At 38.4% G+C, this 24,518-nt stretch overlaps 1 protein-coding gene across 2 annotated transcripts; it reads left to right on the top strand.

Annotated features, from left to right (window-relative positions):
- The first annotated feature begins 1,837 nt into the window (after positions 1-1,837).
- exoc3 (exocyst complex component 3) lies at positions 1,838-24,241 on the top strand. 2 transcript variants are annotated; one of them, XM_087238852.1, is made up of 13 exons: positions 1,838-3,262; positions 4,411-6,301; positions 7,687-7,906; positions 9,613-10,294; positions 13,974-14,091; positions 15,013-15,138; positions 15,216-15,316; positions 17,647-17,757; positions 20,175-20,316; positions 20,416-20,538; positions 20,777-20,938; positions 22,698-22,819; positions 23,354-24,241. In XM_087238852.1, exons 2-13 carry the CDS (start codon positions 6,158-6,160, stop codon positions 23,547-23,549), a joined length of 2,247 nt encoding a protein of 748 aa, XP_087094978.1. In that variant the 5' UTR covers positions 1,838-3,262; positions 4,411-6,157; the 3' UTR covers positions 23,550-24,241.
- The last annotated feature ends 277 nt before the right edge of the window (positions 24,242-24,518 follow it).

Genomic DNA, 24,518 nt, shown 5'->3' with positions numbered 1-24,518 from the left:
TTTGGTTCATATTGACATGACAGCATCACATCGCTGCTGCGTATTTGTCGGCTGCATATTTACGATGCGAGTCTCCCGTTCCACCACATCCCAAAGGTGCTCTATTGGACTGAGGTCAGGTGACTGTGGAGGCCATTTAATTATAGTGAACTCATTGTCATGTTCAAGAAACCAATCTAAGATTCGCTCTTTATGACATGATCATCCTGCTGGAAGTATCCATTAGAACAGTGGTTCTCAAAGTGGGGGTCTGGACCCCCAGAGGGGTCGCGGGACAATGAAGGGGGGGTCGCCTGGTGATTTCCAAAAATCTATTTATTTTTATTAAACCATTAGAATTAACATTTTAATCCATAACCTACTAAAAAATTTGTCGTTTACAGTTACTATACACACTACTGTAAAAAGTAACTTTATAAGCTTATAGTTCTATTGGATTGCGACCCCTCAGGTAATTACATTATATTAAAGACTCAGTAATAGTGTCAGATGCAGCAGATTGATTTTATAAGACCAGGTTAAACTTTCTGGCACATTTACAGCACCAACATACATTTAAAAAAATAATAAAATGAAGAATAGACTTTGGTTTATTGGTGTGTGTGTGCGCCATTGCATGCAAGGTTTCTGTATTTATAACCACCTCAGAGGATATTGGGGGTCGCGAGTCACTGGCATTGTTATTTTTGGGGTCGCGAGCTGAAAAGTTTGGGAACCCCTGCATTAGAAAATGAATACACTGTGGTCATAATGGGATGGACATGATCAGCAGCAATACTCAGGTAGGCTGTGGCATCCCCCACACCATTACACCACCAGCCTGAATCGTTCTGTCACAACAAAAATCAAGACTCATCAGACCAGGCAACGTTTTTCCAATCTTTTATTGTCCAAATTTGATGAGCCTGTGTGGATTGTAGCCTCAGTTTCCTGTTATTAGCTGACAGGAGTGGCACCCGGTGTGGTCTTCTGCTGCTGTAGCCCATCTGCCTCGAGGTTTGACGTGTTCAGAGATGCTCTTCTGCATATCTCGGTTGTAACGAGTGGTTATTTGAGTTACTGTTGCCTTTCTATCAGTTGAAGCCATTCTCTGACCTCTGACATCAACAAGCCGGTTGCTCTCACAGAACTGCCGCTCGCTGGATATTTTCTCTTTTTTTGACCATTCTCTGTAAACCCTAGAGATGGTTGTGCGTGAAAATCCCTGTAGATCAGCAGTTTCTGAAATACCCAGACCAGCCCGTTTGGCACCAACCATGCCACGTTAAAAGTGACTTACAAAAAGACTTAAAAGTGACTCCTTTTCTCCCCATTCTGATGCTCGGTTTGAATTGCAGCAGATCGTCTTGACCATGTCTACATGCTTAACTGCATTGAGTTGCTGCCATGTGATTGGCTGATTAGAAATTTGTGTTAACCGTTTACTGGACAGGTGTACCTGTCCAGTGGCTGGTGAGTATTCAACTGAAAATAAAATCGTATTTATCTATTGTTTAATTGCTTAATGTGTGAATGAATGTATAAATAATCATATTTGTCATTTTTCAAGTCCTTTTGATTTATCTGGCAAGTATGCATATGAGATTATAATGTTTACGCAGTTATGCTGCGTTATCCACTATTAAGAATGTTGTTTATGATCTTCTATTTACCGTTCAGCTGTTTAGCATCCAACACTGCAATTATTTTAGCATTATTATTATTATTATTATTCATTTCGGGGTTTTTTTGTTTTTTTATTTTATTTTTTTATTTTTTTATTTTTTTTATTATTCATTTCGTTGACCTCGCTGTAATCTGTGAATCTGCGTAAAGTGTGCGCGCAGTTGATGCTGTTGGCGCATGCGCACAGCGCCGTCATCTGACTGGTAAGTGGAGGGCGAAACCAGGAAGACGCCGCTGTTATGACAGTAAACGAACAGAATAAACACACATGAAAACACAAAATTAATGAACAGCTTGTAACAACACGCAGCTCAGAGAACGAACATCTCGTCCGGGTGAGTACCTTAAATATTTAACGTTAATTATGTAAAACGCGGTGCTATGAATGCTAATGTGCTTAGCAAGGCAACGTTAGCAGTTGTCACTATGGGCCTTCAGCACAAAACAAACAATTATATCTGCAAACAAAACAAATTGCGGCTTTATTTGGGCTTTTTCTTAACCCGTTCCTATTTTGACTGTGTCTAGGATAACTGACTGTTTGTGTTAGTTTGGTTTTGCATGTCTAACCAGCTGCAAACAAACACAAATGCAGTTATAAATACACAGGTTCCTATGTGAATACAGGATTGAGGTAAAGTTGGTTTTGGTTTTGCACATTCGACATGCTCCCTATAATGTTTACCACGCTACTCTGAATATTCGGTCTGAAATCGCGTGTATGATTTAAAAACAACATTAGCACTAGTTACTGTACATAATTCACTACGTTATGTCCTAGACTGCTTATACTAGGTGGTTGGACAGACAAAAATTAAAAAAAGTCCTGGGTCCAAACCAGGTAACTGAATGGCAGATAATTAATTCTTAGGAGCTGGAAATCAGAAGATGCCCCTTCCCTTCAAGTATGGTCAGTAATACTCGCTAAAGTGGCCGCATTTGAAAAAATATCTTATAAGCAAGTGGAAAAGACAAATCTATATTATAAAAATGGTCCAAGTACTTTACGTGTTTGGAAATGGAACAGTAATAAATGTGTGCGGGATATACTGTTTGTGACAGTGTACATGTGATATGTTTCTGACTAAATTTATCTATTCATTTTTTATTGTGTTTTATTTAAATTTGATATAAAGATGGAGGCTTTAACTGTAGTGATATCTAGGGCCAGACGGAATCTGCGGACATTTATTGCTATTTCTGTGGAGAATTTTGGTGAAAATCTGCAAATTTCTGCTGAATTGTTTTGGTAGTATCATGACTAAAACATTAATATGTAAAATAAAAAATAATTTCTTTTTAACTTTTATTTAATGTTTAAAATGCAAATCCAATTAGATTCACTTGATTTGGTAAACAAAACAAGTCTCTCATGTAATATATTTACTAAAAGACAGAAAATATTGTTTTACATACTGCACTGTACATAAATCAGATGAACATTTTCAGATAAGTCAATAATATTACTGTAATTAATTAAAAACGAAATAAACTTTGATTTACTCAAGTAAATAAACAGAATTAATGATGGGCTAAAAATCTGCGGAATTTTGTGCGCGCAGATTCCGTGTGGGCCTAGTGATAGCCAACCCGGGACCTTAGGCCCCGTTTACACTAATGCGTTTTAGTTTGAAAACGCATAAGTTTTGCTACGGTTACGCCATCCGTCCACACTACGCCGGAGTTCTCGAGCGCCGAAAACGGAGCGTTTCGAAAACGCTGGAGAAGCCGTTTTCATTCTAAAACGCTGCTGCTCCGTCTCAGTGTGGATGGGGAAAGACGGAGATATCTGAAAACGGAGGCGGGGCTGCAGACATTCGCCTCTCTGATTGGGGCTTTTCCTCAATATTAAGTAGCCTAACACACAGTTCAGTCCTGAATCTTCTCCGTGTAAGTTCAGACTTCGCAAGTTTGATCAAGGCTGCATCTCTTCTTCTCAGTTTGATATGGAAAACATACCGAGGACACGCGTCAATCTTCACAGGGAACAGTGTACTTTATAACTTCATTCACATCACCTTGGCTACGTTGTTTCACTTTCTCAACAATAAAATGTAAACTTGATATGAGGAACTGCCTATTTTTATTTTAATATTAACAACTAAACAGACAGCAGACATGTTGAGGCGTCGTGCTGCATGAGCGTCATCTTCACTGTGTGGATATTTATAACAAAACGGAGCCGATAACAACTGTCTCCTTTCAATTTCAGTGGAAATACGAAACACACCCTCTCTTTTGCTGAATATCAGTTTTAATAATCGATAATGGCCATTATAAAAGTATAACATACAATAAGTTTATACATTATAGGAAATAAAGGCAAGCGATCAGTCAATATACAGAATGTAGGCTACGTGCTTACATTAATCATTAACTTATCTTTGCGCTCAGCCAAAACACGTTACCTGAGAACAAGTAATAGATTCCAGTGACCAAAGTCAGGGAATATGTCGTTAGATAAAGACAACAAGATGAATGAAATATCACGTTTAATAAATATAGTGAGATTAGATCCAGCGGGAGATGCTTGATGAGAAGTCCGACTAGCAGAGCTCTCATCTGGGTAGATGGGCTCCAGCGATTGCCAAAGTGTGTGTGTGTGGTCACGTGATGTGCGTTTTCAGCGTTTTGGTGTGGACGGAGAGCAGTTCAGAAACGCTGGGTAAAACGCGAGTGTGGACGCGGATCGTTTTCATTCTACAACGCCGTTTTAAAACTAATACGCACTAGTGTAAACGGGGCCTTAAAGTAGTAGTTTGGGATTAGTTTGGGTTGGGTTTGTTAATAGGGTAAAATGTTGATTCTTTACAGAGTTGTATTCTGTGCTCCATTCTGAAATCTGCCTGGGAATCAATAAAACTGTTAATCACTAACACTGTTGTACTTTGATATTCATTTGCCTGCTAAAATTATTTCACTATTTACAGTTTGCAAAGAATACTTTTCTGAAATTATATTATAAATGAGAATGTCTGAATGTGCAAATTGTTAATAAATATACTAAAAGCACCTGTGCTGTTTATGCTGTAAAATGTTTCCCAGTTTGGGTTATTTCAGTACATCAGGCTTATAGTTACCAAATAAATTAAAAAAGTAAAACACCCTACAAAATTCATTACTTTGTCTTTTATTTTAACTTGATATACTGAAATACCTGAGACGGAAAAAAATGAATGTTATGTATAACTTATTTTGTACTATTTATGCCCATTTTGATACATGCAACATAGGGCTGCATAATATTGGAAAACTTTAACATTGCAATATTGGATCTATTGGGATGATTCTGCAGTGGGAATGCATTTCTATAAAAATCTAATAACTTATCTATAAGCTTTGTGATGTTCCTCGACACTTTTCTGTTTTGGTGTGTGCTATTTGCTGTGCATTTTGATTTTTTCATGTAATTTGAGTATTTTCATGCAGAACAATCTGTAAATACAATTAAGAAAAAGCTAAAATTAAAATACAGTGTTTTATCATTTTCTGAGTCTAACTGTATTCAAGTAAATTAACTGAATTATAGTTAATGTCACAAATGGTACAATTTTTATACCTGAATGCTTTCTAAAATCATTATACAATCACAGGCATCAAAAACACATGAAAATGATAAATTATAATACAAACTCAACATTGCATACCCTGCAATGTGACTAATGCAAATTATCACATTGCATTATCAATGCTAAAACAATATATTGTGTGGCCCTAATGCAATGTTTTGGTTTGTTTGTTAATTGGCATTAAATATTTAATAAAAACCAAGTAGAAAAAACTAAATTACTAAAACGTTCAACTACAAAAAAAGTTTTTAAATACTCAAGGAACTAAATTTAATTTTGGAAGAAAAAGACATAGTCAAATGATTAAAATGATAATTGCAACAACATTGTATTTCGTTGATCACACTTTACAATAAGGGTTTGTAAGTTAATGTGCACTCTGTATAATATGAACTAGGAATGTACAGTACTAGTATTTTACATTTAGTCATTTAGCAGATGCTTTTGTCCAAAGCTTAGGACAGCATATATCAATCATAGTTCAGCATTTACTAATGTTATATTAAAATCTAAAGTTATGTTGTTAACATTAGTTATAGCACTCTGAGTTAATAAGAACTACCAACAAACAACTTTATTTCCAGTAGCTAACGTTAACAATGTTAAAAAAATGCTGCCATAAACATGCTGTTCATTGTTTGTTCATGTTAGTAAATACATTAACTAGCATAAACTAAAGGAACCTAAAAGTAAAGTGTTAGCCATGGATTTAAGCTTTGCAGTTTCAGGGTCATTTTATTACCTTTACTTTTTACTGTTTGATGCTATTTTAGTCATTTCAATACATGTAACACATAGAATTAGACTGAGTCATTCAGCACTATTGGGTCATTGTATATTCTATATTGGTTTATTTTCAGAACTTTTAACTGTCATTGTTGTTATTTCAGTACCTTCATCCCTGCCATCTGGGAGTGTTTACTATGGAGGAGACAAACCGAGAGGCTGTGGCCACGGCAGTGCAGAGGGTTGCTGGGATGCTTCAGCGCTCGGACCAGCTGGATAAAGTGGAGCAGTACAGAAGGAGAGAAGCACGCAAGAAAGCATCTGTTGAAGCTAGATTAAAGGTGAAGCTATTATATTATTACTAATAAACCCAACAGAATGTTTTCTCTGTCTATACCTCACAATTCTGACTTTTGTTTCCTGAATTGTTGCTAAAAATTCACAACTATTTTTTTGTTTTTGGTAACGGGACCTATTCTGCCCCATTTTATCAGATGTAAAATAAGTTTCTGACGTCTCTAAAGTGTGTATGTGAAGTTTCAAAATACCACACAAATAATGTTTTCTAACCTGGGAGCTATATTAAAGGTGATACTATTTCTGTTGAATTACACTAGGGTTGTAACGGTATGAATTTTTTACGGTATGAAAATCGTCTAAAACAATACCACGGTTTGACTGTTTCGCGGTATACGGTATGTTACAAATGTTACAAAATAATAGAACAGTGAAGCAAATTTGACTTTTTCCAAATAATATATTTTCAGTTACTATAAACAACACCACTTACAATGAACAAATAAAAAAATAAGAAAATAATAAATAATGTGTCAAAGTCCAAATAAAGTCCAAATAAACATGGTGCAAATCCTCAGTAAAAAAATAGATATAAATATTTACTATACTATAAATAGTTACATAACGAAACTAGATTCAATATGGAACATCCTTAGGTTTTATGTGCCAGCATGGATATGGTTGTCTGTGGATATGGATATGGTTGTCTGCAATGCAGACAAACAGCTGCACCTTCATTTGCGTCTTTTGAAAACAGCAAGAGCAGCAGTTCGTCTTTGCTGTCACTGTTTTGTCATGTTTCTGTGCTGCTGTGCATGCAAAAGTACTTAGTATGAGAATTATTTCATGCAAAACTTTTTTTTTTGCGTTTTATTTAGCCCTCATTCCGTGTTGTTCAAAAAGCTCGTTGTTGGTCCACAAACAAAAGCGAAACCTATGCTTTTTGGTTGTGATATAGCGAGTTTGAACCAATCTGGGCATGGAGGAGGGACAATGCATCAATGCATCAATGTATCATGTCTGGTTTGTCCGGAGACACAGTGACGAGTGTTTCTTTGTCAAATCAGCGTTTTCAAATTTTGATGACGTAACCGCACTGATTCCGGAGCCTCTGAAAGTCCGCGAATGTTATGTGACACAGCACTGGAAAGCTGATTCTCTTCTTTATGCCAATCTTTGAATTGTATGAATCGGATCAGCAGATCAAAAGTTATTAAACATTTAAGAGCAATACTTATTTTTAGCCGCGGGCGGCTGTCTCGGTGTTTAAGGGTTAAAACCGTTGATATGCAATTGTTCATGGTATGATAATCGTGCACGTTCAAATCGTGGTAGACCGTCATACCGGTATATTGTTACAACCCTAAATTACACATGATGACTTAACTCTTTCAGAGTCGATCAAAGCATTGTCTTAATCTCTTTCTAGGCTGCTATTCAGTCTCAGTTAGATGGGGTACGAACAGGCCTCACGCAGCTCCACAATGCTCTGTGTGATGTGAAAGACATCCAGAACTCTCTGGCAGATGTCAGTAAGGACTGGAGGCAGAGCATCAACACCATCGAGAACCTTAAGGACGTGAAGGACGCTGTGGTTCAGCACAGTCAGCTGGCGTCAGCTGTCGAGAACCTCAAGAACATTTTCTCAGGTGAGGCTGAAGCTCTTTGTCAGTTTGCAGAGATCCTTTTGTAGAGCTTGGACCAGCTTTTCTGTTCATTTCAGAGGGTTTTCAAACATGTTGAAAGTACTTAAATTTTGGACAATATGGATTCAAGGCCTGGAAAGTATTTGAAAGCAAGCATAAGTCCTTGAATTAAATTTGAAATTAGATTTGTTTATGGATTTGTTTATGGCTCAATTGTAAAAAAACAAATTAAAAAGTAAAAGCTTCTTAAAGGGTAATGAAACATTTTGAGATGTTGACAGACATTGGTTAGTTATTTGCATGGGTAGATAATTTTTTAGACCTTTTATTTGTTAGTTAGACATACAAGTCGGCTGTTTGGTTAATGAGTTTTTCTAATTTTGTTGTTAGTTGTCGGTTGGCAAGGTAGTTGGTTACTTTGTGTGTTGATTAATTGGTAAATTAAATAGTTGTTCGCTTTTGGTTCTTTTGTGTTCATTTGGTTAGTAATTAAAAGATGTATTGATGTGTTGTTTTTTTTAATTTACGTATTTTGTTAGTGTTTTTGTTTTTTTAAAGGTAGCTTTTTAAATATTTAAATGATTAAAAAAATCATTAGTATCATTTATTATGAGTTGTTTTTATACAAAAATACAATAGTTATGTATGTGGGTGTCTGCCGCTTTTAGGCTTTGATCCTAATGGTGCCGTTTTGGTGACTGTTGCTTTAAATTCAAATGAGATTATGCCCTTTTCAAAAGAAATTTTACCATGACAAAATGAGTTCAGCAGTAAACTATAGTTTCTGACATACATGATCCTGGTGGAACACTGTTTATTCGCTGAGGTCAGGACTTTTTTCGGGCTTTATTAGTTTGCTGATACACGCCTAGCCACCCAGATGACAAAATACACTCGGACCAGTTCGGCTAGATTCTCGCCTGCCGGAGACTTACCCCTCAGAGCTCAGACTGACTACCTCTGCTGGACCTACTCTGGATGCCTGGACTCACTGCCCGATTCCAGCCTGAGTCAATCGAGCCAGATGCGGCGGCCGAGCAAGCCGGCGCTGCCGCATGCGAGGCGGAATCAGCCCGCGACGCCGCGAGTAGGTTATGCGCTGCGGCCCGGAGCTGGCGCGATTGAATATAAAAAACCCTCATATTTGTTAACGTTTTTACATCCATCTGTGTTGATATGACAGCAAACGCATGCTGAGAAGTTCGGGGGGCGTGGTTGATTTTACATAAAGCGTTTGGTTGGAAGCTCGACTCCGCTGATTTTTGCGGCTCCTCCTCTGGCTCCATCAGACAGTCCTTCTGCGCATGTCAAGGCTCCAATTTCAGCAGTCTTTTGCGACAGTTTGTGCCTGTCAAGCAGGCGTTTTGCCCTCAAGGCGTTTAATGGGAAAAGGGGCTGTCGCGTCGTCCATATTTTTTACAGTCATTGGTGTCCGCTTATAGTGGCAGATTCAAAAACAACGTTCATGACAAGTACAAAGGGGACAATGTCAATCAAAATGTTTCCGCAGACTGTTTTCATGAAGTTTAAGTATAAAAGAATATAATTCATATATTTTTACCATTAGAAGCTGATTATATCCACACACTTTTGCCACACAGCATGTTTAAACCCCTTATAAAAAGTAATTTTTGCTTAATAGGTCTCCTTTAATGCATTTTTTAAAATGTTTTATGTACGCTCATTGACATTGCACGCACATTTTGCAGTCCCTGAGATTGTCCGAGAGACCCATGACCTGATCGAGCAGGGCGAGCTGCTTCAAGCGCACCGCAAGCTGATGGACCTGGAGTGCTCTCGGGATGACCTCATGTATGAGCAGTACCGCATGGACAGCAAGAACGTTCACGACATGAACCTCATCCGCGGCTACTTCGGCCAGGTGCAGGGTCTGTCCGAGGAGCTTTCCAAACAGCTCTGGATGGTCCTCCAGCGCGCCATGGTCACCGTCCGCCGCGACCCCACCATGCTGGTGTCTGTGGTCCGAATCATCGAGCGCGAGGAGAAGATTGACCGTAGGATGCTGGACCGTAAAAAGCAGACCGGCTTCATCCCGCCCGGCAGACCCAAGTGCTGGAAGAACCGCATGAACGAAGTCCTGGAGGGCACGGTGAGCGGCCGCATCGAGAGCACGCAGTCAGAAACCCGTGAGTCAGATAAAATGTGGCTGGTGAGGCTGCTGGAGATCATGAGGAAGTACGTTCTGGACGACTTGACCGTGGTGAAGAACCTGATGGTGCAGTGTTTTCCTCCACACTACAACACTTTCCAGGTATTCTTCACCCTCTATCATAAAGCGGTGTCTGCTCGAGTGCAGGAGCTCGCAGCAGAGGAGCTGGAGGCCAATGAGATCGTCTCCATGCTCACGTGGGTCCTCAACACCTATAAAAGGTAAGATACAGGTTCAATTCAATCATTTTTTCAGCCACTGACAAACTTCAGGTGGAATGATAAAGTGATTGTTCATCCAAAAATGAAAATGTATTAACAATGTAGTTTTCCTCAAGTAGTTTTAATTCTTTAAGATTTCTGTTGAACACATAAAATATATTTTAAAGAATTCTGAAAACCTGTAACCATTTACTACCATAGTAGGGAAAACAATTACTAGGTAAGTCAGTGGTTACAGGTTTTCAGCTTTCTTTAAAATGTCTTATTTTGTGTTCAACGGAAGAAAGAATCTCAAACAATGTTGAAACAAGTGAAGGGAGAGAAAATGATGACAGAATTTTCAGTTTTGGGTGAACTATTTAATCTTTAGTTTTACACGGTTTCTTTTACAGCATCATTAATGTAATTTAATCAAAATATAGTAATTAACCTTTTAAAAAGCATTTGTTTAGTTGTTCAAGCGTAAAATGAGGCAAATGCAGAAGCAACAGCTGTGCGCTGTAACCCCATTGAAAATATTGTGGTCAAATAAATCTGAATATTTTAAATGCACGGTACGGAATAATTGTATTTCAAGAGTTCCCACTTAGATATGCTTAGCATTTAAAGCAGGTTTGTCATGCTGTCCCGGGAGACAACCCTGAGCTCGGAAATATTTGAGCCCAGGCCTCCCGCCCGGTCAATAAGAATATTGGGGGATCCGAAATCGGGTAGGTCTTGATAGCTCCACCTTTTAGAAAAGAGGGGAAAAAGATGAGATGGGGTGGAAGGGGGATTCTTCCAAATGAATATAGAGCAGTAGCAAGAAAATGATCCATTTATAGCAAACTAGGATCACTCTGATTGGAATAATACTGATTACGATTGAGCGGCCAGTCTTGCTCAATCATATCACGTGCTTTTCTCGAAATTAGTTCATAAAACTTCACTTAATGCAGTGCTTTTTGTCTGGTTTGAAACCCACTTTACATTGCGTTTCCATCAGGCAGTGAAAATCATTGATTTAAAAAAAAAATAATAATTTTAAAAGTGATGATTTTATATTGGCATAACAGTTTACCAGAGGTGCTCGGGTGGGCTTCAATATTAAAACCCTGTTCTTTTAGTCCTTTCAACTCATCTTAATAACTATAGCACTTTTTAAAATGTAGAGTGTGTCAAAATAAACAGAATAAATAGCCACAACATTAGACAAGCACTTAATTAAAATTTGAATAACTGATTGGCACTGTTTTCAGTGTATAATAAGATTAATAGTAACACTATTGTTATTGTAAGGGTGACGGAACTAACAGTATGGGTAAGGGTTAAATGCGTGTAAGCCTTTTCAGCACATGTGAAAAGAAATATTTTTACTTGTTAATTTATTTTCATTTGTTTCCAACTTCAAATTTAATCTGACTCCAATTTATAATAATTTAAATGTAGTTTCATCCAATTCAAGCTGATCACCTTATAGGTTGTGATTTGGTCTAATTTAGATCGATTAACCTAATAAATCTTTATTTTCAGTTAATGGTTCATCGTTTACCCGAAGTCGCTTTAGAGTCAGTATGCTGACCTTTAAGTAATATTAGGCCGCCCAATGCTTGCTCATACATAAAGTTTGATTTAGCCCCTAGATTATTTCATACTAAGTCAGCGATTGTCAGAAATCAACAGGTCTCAAATGCTGTGCCCATGCTCCATCCATTGAGCCTGAATGTATGACCAATCCTGGTCATAAGCTGCGGAAACATCAGCCTAAACAATCTACTAGATTTAAGCGATTTCAGCAGATATTAGAGTTAAACAAGTATTTTACATTTGTCTGTCAGGCAAAGATTTTCCATTCCCATTCACATAATTAAACAAAATAAGCCAATTCAGATTGCACAACATCAGTTACTCACAGATACATTTAATAGTTAGAGATTAACACCTGATCATGTAGAAATACAATGCAGCATATAAGTCCTAATGCAGAGCTCGGAGACTTATACACTGCAACGGGGTATCCTGGCTATAGGATCCCACAGACACTTCTCCACATTTCCCTTAAATTCTCAAATCACTATAAATTCAAGACAAGAAAAGCTTCACCAAGACTCTTGCTTGATCATGAGTTGATGTGAAGACCATTTTCCCTGGAGTGGAGCATCTGGCTAAGATCATATCATAGTCAAAACCCAAATTAACTGATATAAAGGAGATTGTAAATCATTACTGTGAAATTAGGATAACATTACCAATCACACTGAGACATTTAAAATGACACAGAGCCATAGAGCCACAAGATACACCATATTAAAAACTTAGACATTCTGTGTGGAGCTGCTCTGGTGTAGAAGGTCAAGTCCATGGCAAAGAGGGGGGCTCAGGGATGCTTGATCGAGACAACCTGAACAACTGGTTTCTTAGCTGATCTTCTTCGCAGAGTAGAAAGTTTATTGTTTTAGTGCCTGACCATTCTCGTGGTTTTGTCTCGTGTGGAGTTCCATAACAATTCTCAGGGTTTATTATTGTGGAGAGAGATATAGCCATTCTTACACTATTAATACTTCCCGAAAGTATATGAATTGCATAACATACCATTATTTGCAAGCGAAAAGTGTTTATAGCTAATAACTTCCAGCTATTTTTGTGACTAATAAATGTAGAAGCAGTCATTTCACTTGTAAAAAAAAAAAAAAAAAACCGGTGTAAACTACTGTAGGTCAGCTCTGCATTCTTCAGTGGCAGATCAGTCTGTCAAAGTTCAGCAATTAGCTCAGCATGTAAAACAGCAGCACAGCTCTGTGTGTTTAATCTGACTGATGAATTCAAAACAGAGCATCAGATCGCGTGCACTCACAGGATTGAGCCTGGAAGATTAATGCACTTATGTGTAGTAGATCTAAACAAAGAGATGAGAGCAGCCTGCAGATCTGCACTTCTGCCTTCTGTGCTGTTTTGCTTGAACTACTTGTGTTGATGCCCTGTGAACTATAGGCATTGCATTTTTACTGGCTTGGATCTTTAAAGGGTCACGAAACACAAAAACACATGCTGCTTAAAACACTATTAGGACATATATAACACAAAAAATTGGTTGTTTTTGCGATTTCGAGCAGATTCTTCCGGTTTGAAATGAATTTTTGCTGCATCACGCCGATTAGATACTTGCATGTAGTTTGATAGTGTAGACTGGCTGTCTATACCTTGGAGTACTTCGTGATGTCTCTGAGTGTGCTGCATTCATTCATGAGTAAGACTTAGTTCACACCAATCAGCGTGCTCTATTGTGAATACGGTGCAACTTCATTAATATGCATGATAACTTCGAAGACTGTTTATACTTGTACAGTGTTGCCAAAACAATTGGAAAAAGAATTGTTTGGAGATACGGGTTGTCAGTGTTGCGTTTTTAAATGTGCTGCAACTAAGGTTTTGTTTTCATTTTCCCGCTATGAGAGCGCAGCTGGACTCGTGTGGATTACAGTACAACAACAGCATTGGTTATTAGAAATTCTCCTGATATTAGCCATTGAAATAGGCAGTCTACTAGTGTAAGAAAATAGCAGTGATTGGATCATGCTGTAATCAATCTATCATCAGAACTCTAACTCTGAGTTGAGGCATTTCACTGACATTAATGTGGATAAGAAACAGATGGAATTCTTGTGTATTAATGTGTGTGTGTGTGTTGTGTCTCTGGCAGTGTGGATATGATGGGTCATCCTGATCTACAGCCTGAATGTGAGGTCAAGCAGCTGGAGCCTCTATTACCCGAAAAGGTGGTCAACGATTTGCTTGGCAAATACCTCACGACCTTCAATGTGAGTCACCCAGAATAATATAAAAGTCCTTCTTCACAGCATTCACAGCCTTAAAAAAACTCCTATTATGCTTTTTCTCTCTCAGCTTCGTTTAGTGTCTAACGTTGCTTTCTGAGCAAGAAAAACAACTTTACAAAACACAAATTCATCCCAAAAGCAGTTATTTGCTTTATCAGTAATCACATTTTCTGAAGAAACTCTTAACTTCTCAGTTGTTTTGAGAATGTACAACTCAAAATATCCCAAATGTATACACGCTACATATACATTTTTTGTGTTCATTTTTTTTTATTTTTTTTAACAGCTGACTTTGTTCTCATGCTTTTATGTCTGTGAGCTCATAAAATCTAGTATATCAGGAGTTTAGACTGACAAGAATAAAGAAAAAACATGCAGGAGTTTTGTTTGTTGCTGCTGCTGTAATTTAGGCTCTAAAGGCCCTTGTATGAAAAGAGGGGGGGAGCAGCAGCTAATTTGCATTTAAATAGCCTCACATAAAACAGCATGTCTTTGCTTAATTTGAATGGTTTATTAATGGTCAATATGGTATTTTAGCAGAATCTTCACAGACACATTCTGGATACACCAGATATTTCTAAATTTAAAGGGTTAGTTCACCCAAAAGTGACCATTTTTTTCTTTATTTACTCACTGATTGTTTTTCTTCTGTTGAACACAAAGGAAGATATTTAATGAGAGTTGAAAACCTGTAACCATTGACTTTCATAGTAGGGAAAAAATACTATGGAGGTTAATGGTGACCAGATTTCAGCTGTCTTCTTTTTTTGCTCAGAATAAGGAAACTTATAAAAGTTTGAAAATGCTTCAGTGTTTATAAATGTTCATTTTTGGGTGAACTATCCCTTTAATTTTAATGTTCATTGTCAATTCAGCTAGTCTTTGTTTCCCATCTGTCTTCAGTCAAACATCACAGGCTGGCTGCGTAAAGCTCTGGAAACAGATAAGAAAGACTGGCAGAAAGAGACGGAGCCTGAGGCCGATCAGGATGGCTACTACCAGACCACATTACCAGCTATTGTCTTCCAGGTACAACAACTTACTGACCGACTTCATGCTTTAATCCCCCTACTTATACGAGTTCAACATGAGATCCTCCTCTTCAGATGTTCGAGCAGAATCTTCAGGTCGCCGCTCAGATTAATGAGATCTTCAGAGAGAAGGTGCTGGGCGTCTGTTTGAAGCAGATGAATTCATTCCTAAAAAGGTACTGTGATCTCATCCTGGCCACTTGTGTTGTTTTTTCCCACGGTAAATGAGCTTGAAAAGGAAATTGCGTCCACATACAAAAAGCAAACTTCATAAAATGAGCTCCAATGTTGGTAGAAGAAACCTTTATTAATTTTCCAACTAATGGGACTGGATTAGATCTTTTTTACCAACTCTAGAGTCAGCCTGGAATATGACCTTGGCTAAAAATATCACGGTTTCATGGTATTGTGATTACTGTTCTAAAATATGTCCTTTTTTAAATGTCTGGGTAGAAAACAGCAACTTTCTTTCCCCATTAAACGCAACATATTTTAAGAAACATTTAAAGTATTTTAGAGCAATAAACATGTCAGGCTAAAAAGAAGCTGACATCTGCTGTCTTTATTCATTTCAAAAACACAGATTTCTTTATATCCTGAAAAGGCTTTGGATAGCTTTTATTACCCTGGATATTAAGTAAGCGACTATATAGTTCAGGTCCAGAGCATGCTTGGATATTGGTGGAAAAGTGATTTGTTTCCTTAATCGTGCCCTGAACGGTAGCTTTTAATGTGGAGGGTCTTTTTCTGCTGGAGATATTGTTGTTGTTGAGAGTCATAACAAACGCCAAAAAATAAATCTTACATGCGCTGTTGGAACCGTATAACAGAAGTTTTTAGCAGTTATAAAACCTTGACCTTTCCAAACCGCGGTAAACCTTGAAACCTGTTATCGTCCCATGCCTAGACACAAGTTTTTAATACTTTGGAGAATATCCTCCCACATGTTAGCTTTGTAGAAGCACTTTAGCTATCAAGGATATTCTATTAGATTAGATTAGATTGCACAGTACGATACGCAGTACGATAATGGTAAATGGTAATGTAATAATAAAATATGCAATATTCATATGCCAGTCATTTGTGTGCTGCATGCATAGGTTGTTTATCCAAATCTGACCAATCAGATGGGACCTCTACTATCTTTATAAACATCTCTCTAGTTGGTGCTGATGAATCTAGAGATGAAAATAAATACTAATGCTGGGAGACAGGAGAGGAAAATGTGCCAATAAGAATCAGGATTTCCATCAATGCTTTTTGTCATTCATGGTGTTTTAAAGTCTAAATGTAAGCATCTGGATATTAAATTTACTTACCTCAGAAAAAAAATATCTATTACCAGTTTATTTTAGTATGATGGTCACATTAATAAAAATATATTTTTAATGGAATAAAAAAACATTTTGCAAGTTAAGCCCTGCTCACACAGTGAGGTTTCAGCCACGATTTTGTCGTCTGAGACAAATTTGAGAAATCCTAAAAGATTCCTGAAATCCTGGGCTAAAATCTGTGGCCGTTGTGATCAGATTTTTCCTCCGATGAAGTTCTGTCAGTGTCAAAAGATTTCAGACACTTTCCTGCAGTGTGACAACAGCTGCGATGAGCGTCAGACCAAGAACCAATACCAACCAACTGATGATGCAATCCATGCGGCAATTCAAATGACTGTGGTGAAATGTCAAAACCGTTTTTTTCTTCCTGGTTTTATTATTGAGACACGCCGTGTGCAAAATTGCCACTTCAGATTGTTTACCTTTGCTGTGTGCAATCATTTTAGAACACGACATAGTGAAAGTGTGGATGACGTCAAACTCCAGGGGCGTTTTCTTTCGTGTTTGGCAGGTCTTCATTGTCGTTTAGTCTGACTTTATGACAGCTGAGATCTTACAGTGTGACATGGGAGCCGTGTTCGTGCAATCTGACATGGTACAATCGTTTAGGATTATAAAAAAAAATTGCACAGTGTGAGCCGGCCTTTAGTTATATCCTATTAAATATGATTATCGTAACTCTCAACAACAATATTGCATCATTTCCCACTATCATGCAGCCCTACTGTTAATCTAAATACAGGTTTAGAGTGTTTAGCAAAAATAAATTAAGTCTTCATATAATCTAAATCTGAAGTATACATTTTTAAAACAAACAAACAGATTGCAGTATTGTTCTCTATTGTGAAGTATAGTACGTCTGAGTGAAATGCATTATTTTACAAGAGAAAAGTAGAATTGCCTGGATGTTTGTGGTGACAGTTTAATCCTTCCCTCTTTCTGGTAAACATGCTATTAGAGAAGAGATGAGATTAAAGAGGGAGGGAAGATTATTTTTATTTAAGATTGCAAGGATGCACTTTTGATGTAAGGACGAATGATCTGCGCATATAAATCATTAATAATGTATATGTCAATGCTCCAATTAAATAATATGCGTTGTCCATTTTGATTTCATTGTGATGTTTGCTCTGTACCAAGCACATTTTCAGTTCTCCTGCATGTGTATGAAGGTACCGAGAGGAGGCGATCGTCTATAAGGAGGAACACCTGAAAGATCGTCAGCTCCCGCAGTGCTACGTTCAGTATATGATTGCCATCATCAACAACTGCCAGACCTTCAAGTGAGTTTCTCTTATCAGGGTTTGATTTATTAATTTTGAAGTCGAACATTACATTAATGCGGAATTCTGGGTCATATATCGTGCGTGCGTGCGTGCGTCTGTCTTTCTGTCTCTGTGTCTGTCTCTGTGTGCATCCGCAAAGGATTCACAGCGCTTCACATTTTTATGTTACAGCCTCATTCCAAAATGGATTAAATTAATTTATTTCCTCAACATTCTACACACAATACCCCATAATGACAATGTGAAAAAAGAGTTTTTTATATTGTTGGAAAACTCATTAAAAAAAAAATCACATGTACAGAAGTATTTACAGCCTTTGCTCAATACTTTGTTGATGCACCTTCGGCAGCAGTTACAAGACTCTTTGAATATGATGCCACAAGCTTGGCACACCTGTCTTTGGGAATTTTTGCCCATTCCTCTGTGCAGAACCCCTCGAGCTCTAACAGGTTGGATGGGAAGCGACGGTTTACAGCCATTTTCAGATCTCTCCAAAGATGTTCAATAGGATTTAGGTCTGGGCTCTGGCTGGGCCACTCAAGGACATTCACCGAGTTGTTGTGTAGCCACTTCACTGATATTTTGGCGGTGTGCTTTGAGTTATTGTCCTGCTAGAAGATGAACCGTTGCCCCTGTCTGAGGTCAAGAGCACTCTGCAGCAGGTTTTCATTCAGGATGTCTCTGTACATTGCTGCTTTCATCTTTCCCTCTATCCTGACTAGTCTTCCAGTTCCTGCTGCTGAAAAACATCCACACAGCATGATGCTGCCACCACCATGCTTCACTGTAGGGATGCCATTAGCCTGGTGATGCAGTTCAAAGAGTTCAATTTTAGTCTCATCAGACCAGAGAATTTGGCTTCTTGTGGTCTGAGAGTTCTTCAGATGCCTTTTGGTAAATTTCAGGCAGGGCATGGCTTCTGTCTGGCCACTCTACCATACAGGCCTGATTGGTGGATTGCTGCACAGATGGTTGTCCTTCTGTAAGGTTCTCCTCTCTCCACAGATGAACGCTGGAGCTCAGACAGAACGACCATTGGGTTATTGATCACCTCCCTGACTAAGGCCCTTCTCCCCTGATCCCTCAGCTTAGATTGCCGGCCAGCTCTAGGAAGAGTCCTGGTGGTTCCAAACATCTTCAACTTACGGATGATGGAGGCTCTGTGCTCATTGGAACTTTCAGAGCAGCAGAAATGTTTCTGTAACCTTCCCCAGCCTTGTGCCTCAAGACAATCTTGTCTCGTTGGTATACAGACAATTCCTTTGTCTTCATGCTTGGTTTGTGCTTTGACATGCACTGTCAACCCTGTGACCTTATATAGACAGGTGTATGCCTTTTCAAATCATGTCCAGTCAACTGAATTTACCACAGGAGAACTCCAATGAAGCTGCTGAAACATTTCTAGAATTTCTAGAACATTTCTAAAAAACAGAATGTACCTGAGCACAATTTAGAGCTTCATAGCAAAGGCTGTGAACACTTCTGTACCTGTGATTTTTTTTTTTTTTTTTTTTTTTCAGGTTTTTTATTTTTAATAAATTTGCAACAATTTCGAAAAATATTTCATATTGCCATTATGGGGTATTGTGTGTAGAATGTTAAGGAAATCAATTAATTTAATCCATTTTAGAATAAGGCTGTAGCATAAAAAATTGGAAAAAGTGAAGCGCTATGAAAACTTTCTGGATGCACTGTATATATAAATAAAAAGTCATATTAAAAGTATAAAGTCAATAGGGATAGTCCACCCAAAAATGATATTGACGACATGATTGAGCTTAGCATCTCAGTGCTCAACCTTTTCCTTTGGAACACAAAAGCAGATATTTTGAAAAATGTTGATTTGTGACCCGGTTGAACAGATCAACTGGAGTAGCGATACAGCCTAGTGTCATCATCATGTTAGCTGTGATTTATTTAAAAATAAAAATTTGCTGTATTGCATAATTTCACAACAGTTTCAATTGAAGAATCTATATGTCGTTTATATTATAATATGTACAATGTTGTAAGATTGTAGCAAAGCTATAGATCTCTCTAAAAAAAAATACATTTAGACTTAAATTTTATTAAACTTACTCAGCCTCAAGTGGTTCCAAACATTTCCAAGTTTCATTTTCATTCTTCTGTTAAAACACAAAAGAAGATATTTTGAAGAATGTTGGCTTCCATACTGTATTTTTTTTATAATATAGATGCTAGTGGATACCAGTTTCGTGAATTATTCAAAATCTATTCTTTTGTGTTAAGAAACTACTGGTTTAAAACCACCTAATGATAAGTAAATGATGAAAGTTTTCGGGTGAACTGTCTCTTTAAATAGAATTTCAGCATTATTCTATGTGTTTACCAACAGTTAATGATTGCTAGTGTAAATCAAACTAATGAATTAATCAGAAAATGTTTGCTTTTAGAGAGTCTATAAACAGCCTGAAAAGGAAGTACTCTCAGTCTCATGAACCCACGCAGGACGACGCCACCATAGACAAGCTCCTGAATGACGTGGCTAAAGAGGGCTGTCAGTTCCTGCTGGATGAAGTCTTTCTGGATTTGGAGGTGAGGATGCTCCTGTTGTTATGATGTGCTGTCAGGGGTTTAGTCTCTAGGATAAGCATGTTTAACTATGACTCATTTTCTGTGTGTGTCTCTACACAGCTTCATCTTAATGAACTGCTGACCCGGAAGTGGCTGACGGGCACACATGCTGTTGACACCATCTGTGTGACCGTGGAGGACTACTTTAATGACTTTGCCAAAATTAAAAAGCCTTATAATCAGGTTTGCACAATAAATGAACCAGAACAAGTACAAGTGCACTGTAATATAGTTGTATAGTGTTGTCTTGTTTGTTATTAATGTTGTGACCACATTTACTTAGTCATGCTTACGTAGACTGCATTTATTTGACTAGTAAAAACGGTAATCTAATGTAAAAGTAACATTCCTAGTCACTATACAATATTAAAGAAACACAGAGGTTAGTGATTAATGTTGTGTCTGTGTGTGTATTGAGCAGGAAATGACAAGCGTGGCTCATCGGCGGGTGGTGTTTGAGTATCTTAAAGCCATCATGTATAAGCGCATCTCCTTTAAGAACGCAGACGAGAGGAAAGAGGGAGCAGATCGCATGATGAAGGAAGCAGAACAGTTCAAGTTCCTCTTCAGGAAACTTTCTGCTGTGAGTCTGTGACGTCAGCTTTTGTTGTTTTACATGTTTATTTTAAATGATCAGGTTAGATGTACACTGTGCTTTTAGAGATATAATCAGAGCCAATGTGCCATGGGTTATACTCCAAATGTACTGCAAAAGCAAATTATTCACTCACTGGCCACTTTATTAGGTACACCTTACTTGTAGCGGGTTGGACCCACTCTTGCCTTTAGTACTGCCTTAATCCTTTGTGGCATAGATTTAACAAGATAGTGGAAATACTCCTCAGAGATCTCCCATTCCACCACATCCCAAAGGAGCTCTATTGGAATGAGGTCTGGTGACTGGAGGCCTTTTAAGTACAGTGAACTCACTGTCATGTCCAAGAAATTAGTCTGAAATGATTCACGCTTTATGACATGGCATGTTATCCTGCTAGAAGTAGCCATCAGAAGATGAGTACACTGTAGTCATAGAGTGATAGACATGGTCAGCAACAAATCTCTGGTTGGCTGTGGCATTGACATGATGCTCTATTGGTACTAATGGTCCCAAAGTGTGCCAAGAAAATATCCCCTAGACCAGGGATGGGCAAACTTGATCCTCGAGGGCCGGTGTCCCTGCAGAGTTCTGTTTAAACACTAGTCAAACACACCTGAACAAACTAATCAGTGTCTTTAAGATCACAAGAAATCTATAAGCAGGTGTGTTTGATTAGGGTTGGAGCTAAACTGTGCTGGACACCGTCCCTCCAGGACCGAGATTGCCCACCCCTGCCCTAGACCATTACACCACCACCACCACCAGCCTGAACCATTCAAAGTCACTTAAATCACCTTTCTTCCCCATTCTGATGCTCGGTTTGAACTTGACCAGGCCTGTTTCTCAATTCCAAGAACACAAAGAACAGACTTGCATTCTAGTGGAGACCGGTCTTGCCAGGTGTCCTCGGAAGAACGAACTCGGGAGACCACAAGAACAGAGAACGCGTCCTGTGAGATATGAGATGCTGCGTTCTTCCTGATGTTAACGTAACCTTCCTGTGTTTTTAATGGAAACATTACAGCATTCATACAGCTATTTATTGTTTTTGCCCTTTTCAAAATATGTACTATGCATAAAAACATTATAAATATACGTTGCGCAATATAAATAAAACAGATTTTAATACGAGTTTCAGCAAACAAACACCCTTAATGTGTTTATTCCTTTATTAAGATGTCCATAGTGATGTTTATATTCACCATCTCATTTAGGGAAACTCCTGAGGTAAATAAATTATATCTCTGAACTTTGATAATAAATCTAAATAAAATTCTGCGCTTCCCACATCCAGTCGCAATGACTTCAGGGACTTCTAGAGCAAGATCGGTGCTCAAGTCTGCATCGGTGCATCCTCGATATCAAGAACACATCCAGGAAGTTTCACACGTCCTCCGTACTTGCGGTCTTAAGTATTGGAACCGAACTTTGGCAGCTGATGATGACGTTACACAAGGACGCAAGACCGCTGAAGAAGGCATATTGAGAAACAGCCCATGTCTAGTTGCCTTGAGTTGCTGCAATGTGATTGGCTGATTAGAAATTCCCGTTAACGAGCAGTTGGACAGGCATACTTAATAAAGTAGCAAATAATTAATCATTTACTTTTTTTAAGAGCAAAATAATAATAAAGCAAGACATTAGTATTTGTGATTAGCAAATGCCCTAATCATAGGGAAGCTTTCTAGTGTTTTATTTTTTGTATCAGGTTAATGTCAGGTTTTCTGTGTTTGTATGTGCTCAGGGAGAAGACACAGACCGGCTGTGTGACTCCATCAATGCCATTGCTGAGGTCTTCAAACTGACCGATCCTGCTCTACTGTACCTGGAGGTGTCCACCCTGGTCTCCAAATATCCTGACATCAGGTCAGACTCGGTGGTGGTAGAGAATAAAAAAAGCGTCACTTTCCTTTTTATGTAGAGATATCTGAGTTTATTGATTTATTTTCGGCTTAGTCCCTTATTAATCAAGGATTGCCACAGCGGAATGAACCGCCAACTTATCCAGCATATGTTTTACACAGCAGATGCCCTTCCAGCTGCAACCCAATGCTGGGAAATGCCCATACACTCTTGCATTCACGCTCATACACTACGACCAGTTTAGTTTATTCAATTCACCTGTACTACATGTCTTTGGACTTGTGGGGGAATCCGGAGAACCCTGGGCTCAGGGAGAACATGCAAACTATACACAGACATGCCAACTGACCCAGCTGGTGCTCGAACCAGCAATCTACTTGCCGTGAGGCGATCATGCTACACACTGCGCCTCCGTGACGCCCCTCAGTTATATATATTATTGTTAATATGAAACCAGATTATGTACATTTTTATTTCCACAGGAGTATTAAGATATTAGTCAATAACTCTTCCATCTCTTTCTCCATCCTCTAATAGAGAGGAGCACATCCTGGCGCTGTTAGCCATCCGAGGAGATGCCAGTCGAGAAATGAGACAGACCATCATAGAGACTCTGAACCAGAACAAACCGTCCACCTCCTCCAACTTTCAGCCCGTCTTCAGAGACATCATTGTGCCAACCATCAGCATGACCTCCATGACCTCAATGGCTGTGCCCAAACTGCTGAAATAACCTGGAGCCTTTGCTGAGCTACTAACAGGTCACAGAACCGAGTGTTGACTCCTTCCCTCAATGCACTTTGGAAATGCGTTTGCTGCCAGCACAGTGGAAACATGAGTGGCAGGAGCTCTTATTGAGGTTACAGTTACTGATGATTTATGATCACTTGATGTACAGAAACATTATTTTCTTTTAGCTTGTTCTACTTAAAGATGAAACAAAGGAATAGTTCACCTAAAAACATATACAAGTTCAGTCGATGGTGCTGATAGCCTAGTGGACAGTGCACCATCATTTACTCATCCTCCATTAGTTACAAACCAGTTTGAGTTTCTTTCTACTGATGAACACAAAAGAAGATATTTAGAAGAATGTTGAAAACTGGTTACCATTGACTTCCGTAGTATGTCTTTATCCTATTATGGATGTCAATGGTTGCCAGTTGTATTAACAAAGCTCAAATGTTTAGAGCCAATTGAGGGTGAGGAAATCATGAGTATGTTTTCATTTTTGGGTGAACTGTCCCTTTAAGAGGCGTCATTTGCTTTCAGTTACTTCTTTCCCATCAGTCACAGGTGAATTAGCTTTTCACACGACTAGAGTTTGACACTATTATAATAAGCCTCCTGCTGGACGCTTTCATGAACTGCAATGAACCACTGAACTGTCAGTTTTCATTTCAATAAAATCCAGATTAACACTAAGTGACCCACACACACTGATTTATGGTGTTGGATTAAACTGTAGGTCATCTCTGTTTGTACACACACACGCCCTGGATCAGCGCAGACAGCTTGCGTGACTATTCAAATATTTAATCCATTCACTCTTCTGATTGGTCATGCAAGAATAGAAGGGGGGAGGGGCTTTGGGGGGTTTTCTGTGTGAGAAAAGACAGACGTGCCGCTCATGCTGTATTATTATTATTATGGTGATGGTGGTTGTGTTTAGACTGGATTATTGCTATGCTATATAATTATA

The sequence above is a fragment of the Danio rerio genome, chromosome 2 (assembly GCF_052040795.2).
Source record: "Danio rerio strain M-AB ecotype USA chromosome 2, GRCz13ab, whole genome shotgun sequence".
NCBI classification, from domain to species: domain Eukaryota; kingdom Metazoa; phylum Chordata; class Actinopteri; order Cypriniformes; family Danionidae; genus Danio; species Danio rerio.
Note: the sequence above shows the minus strand (reverse complement) of the source record. Positions and strands in the feature narration are given on the sequence as shown.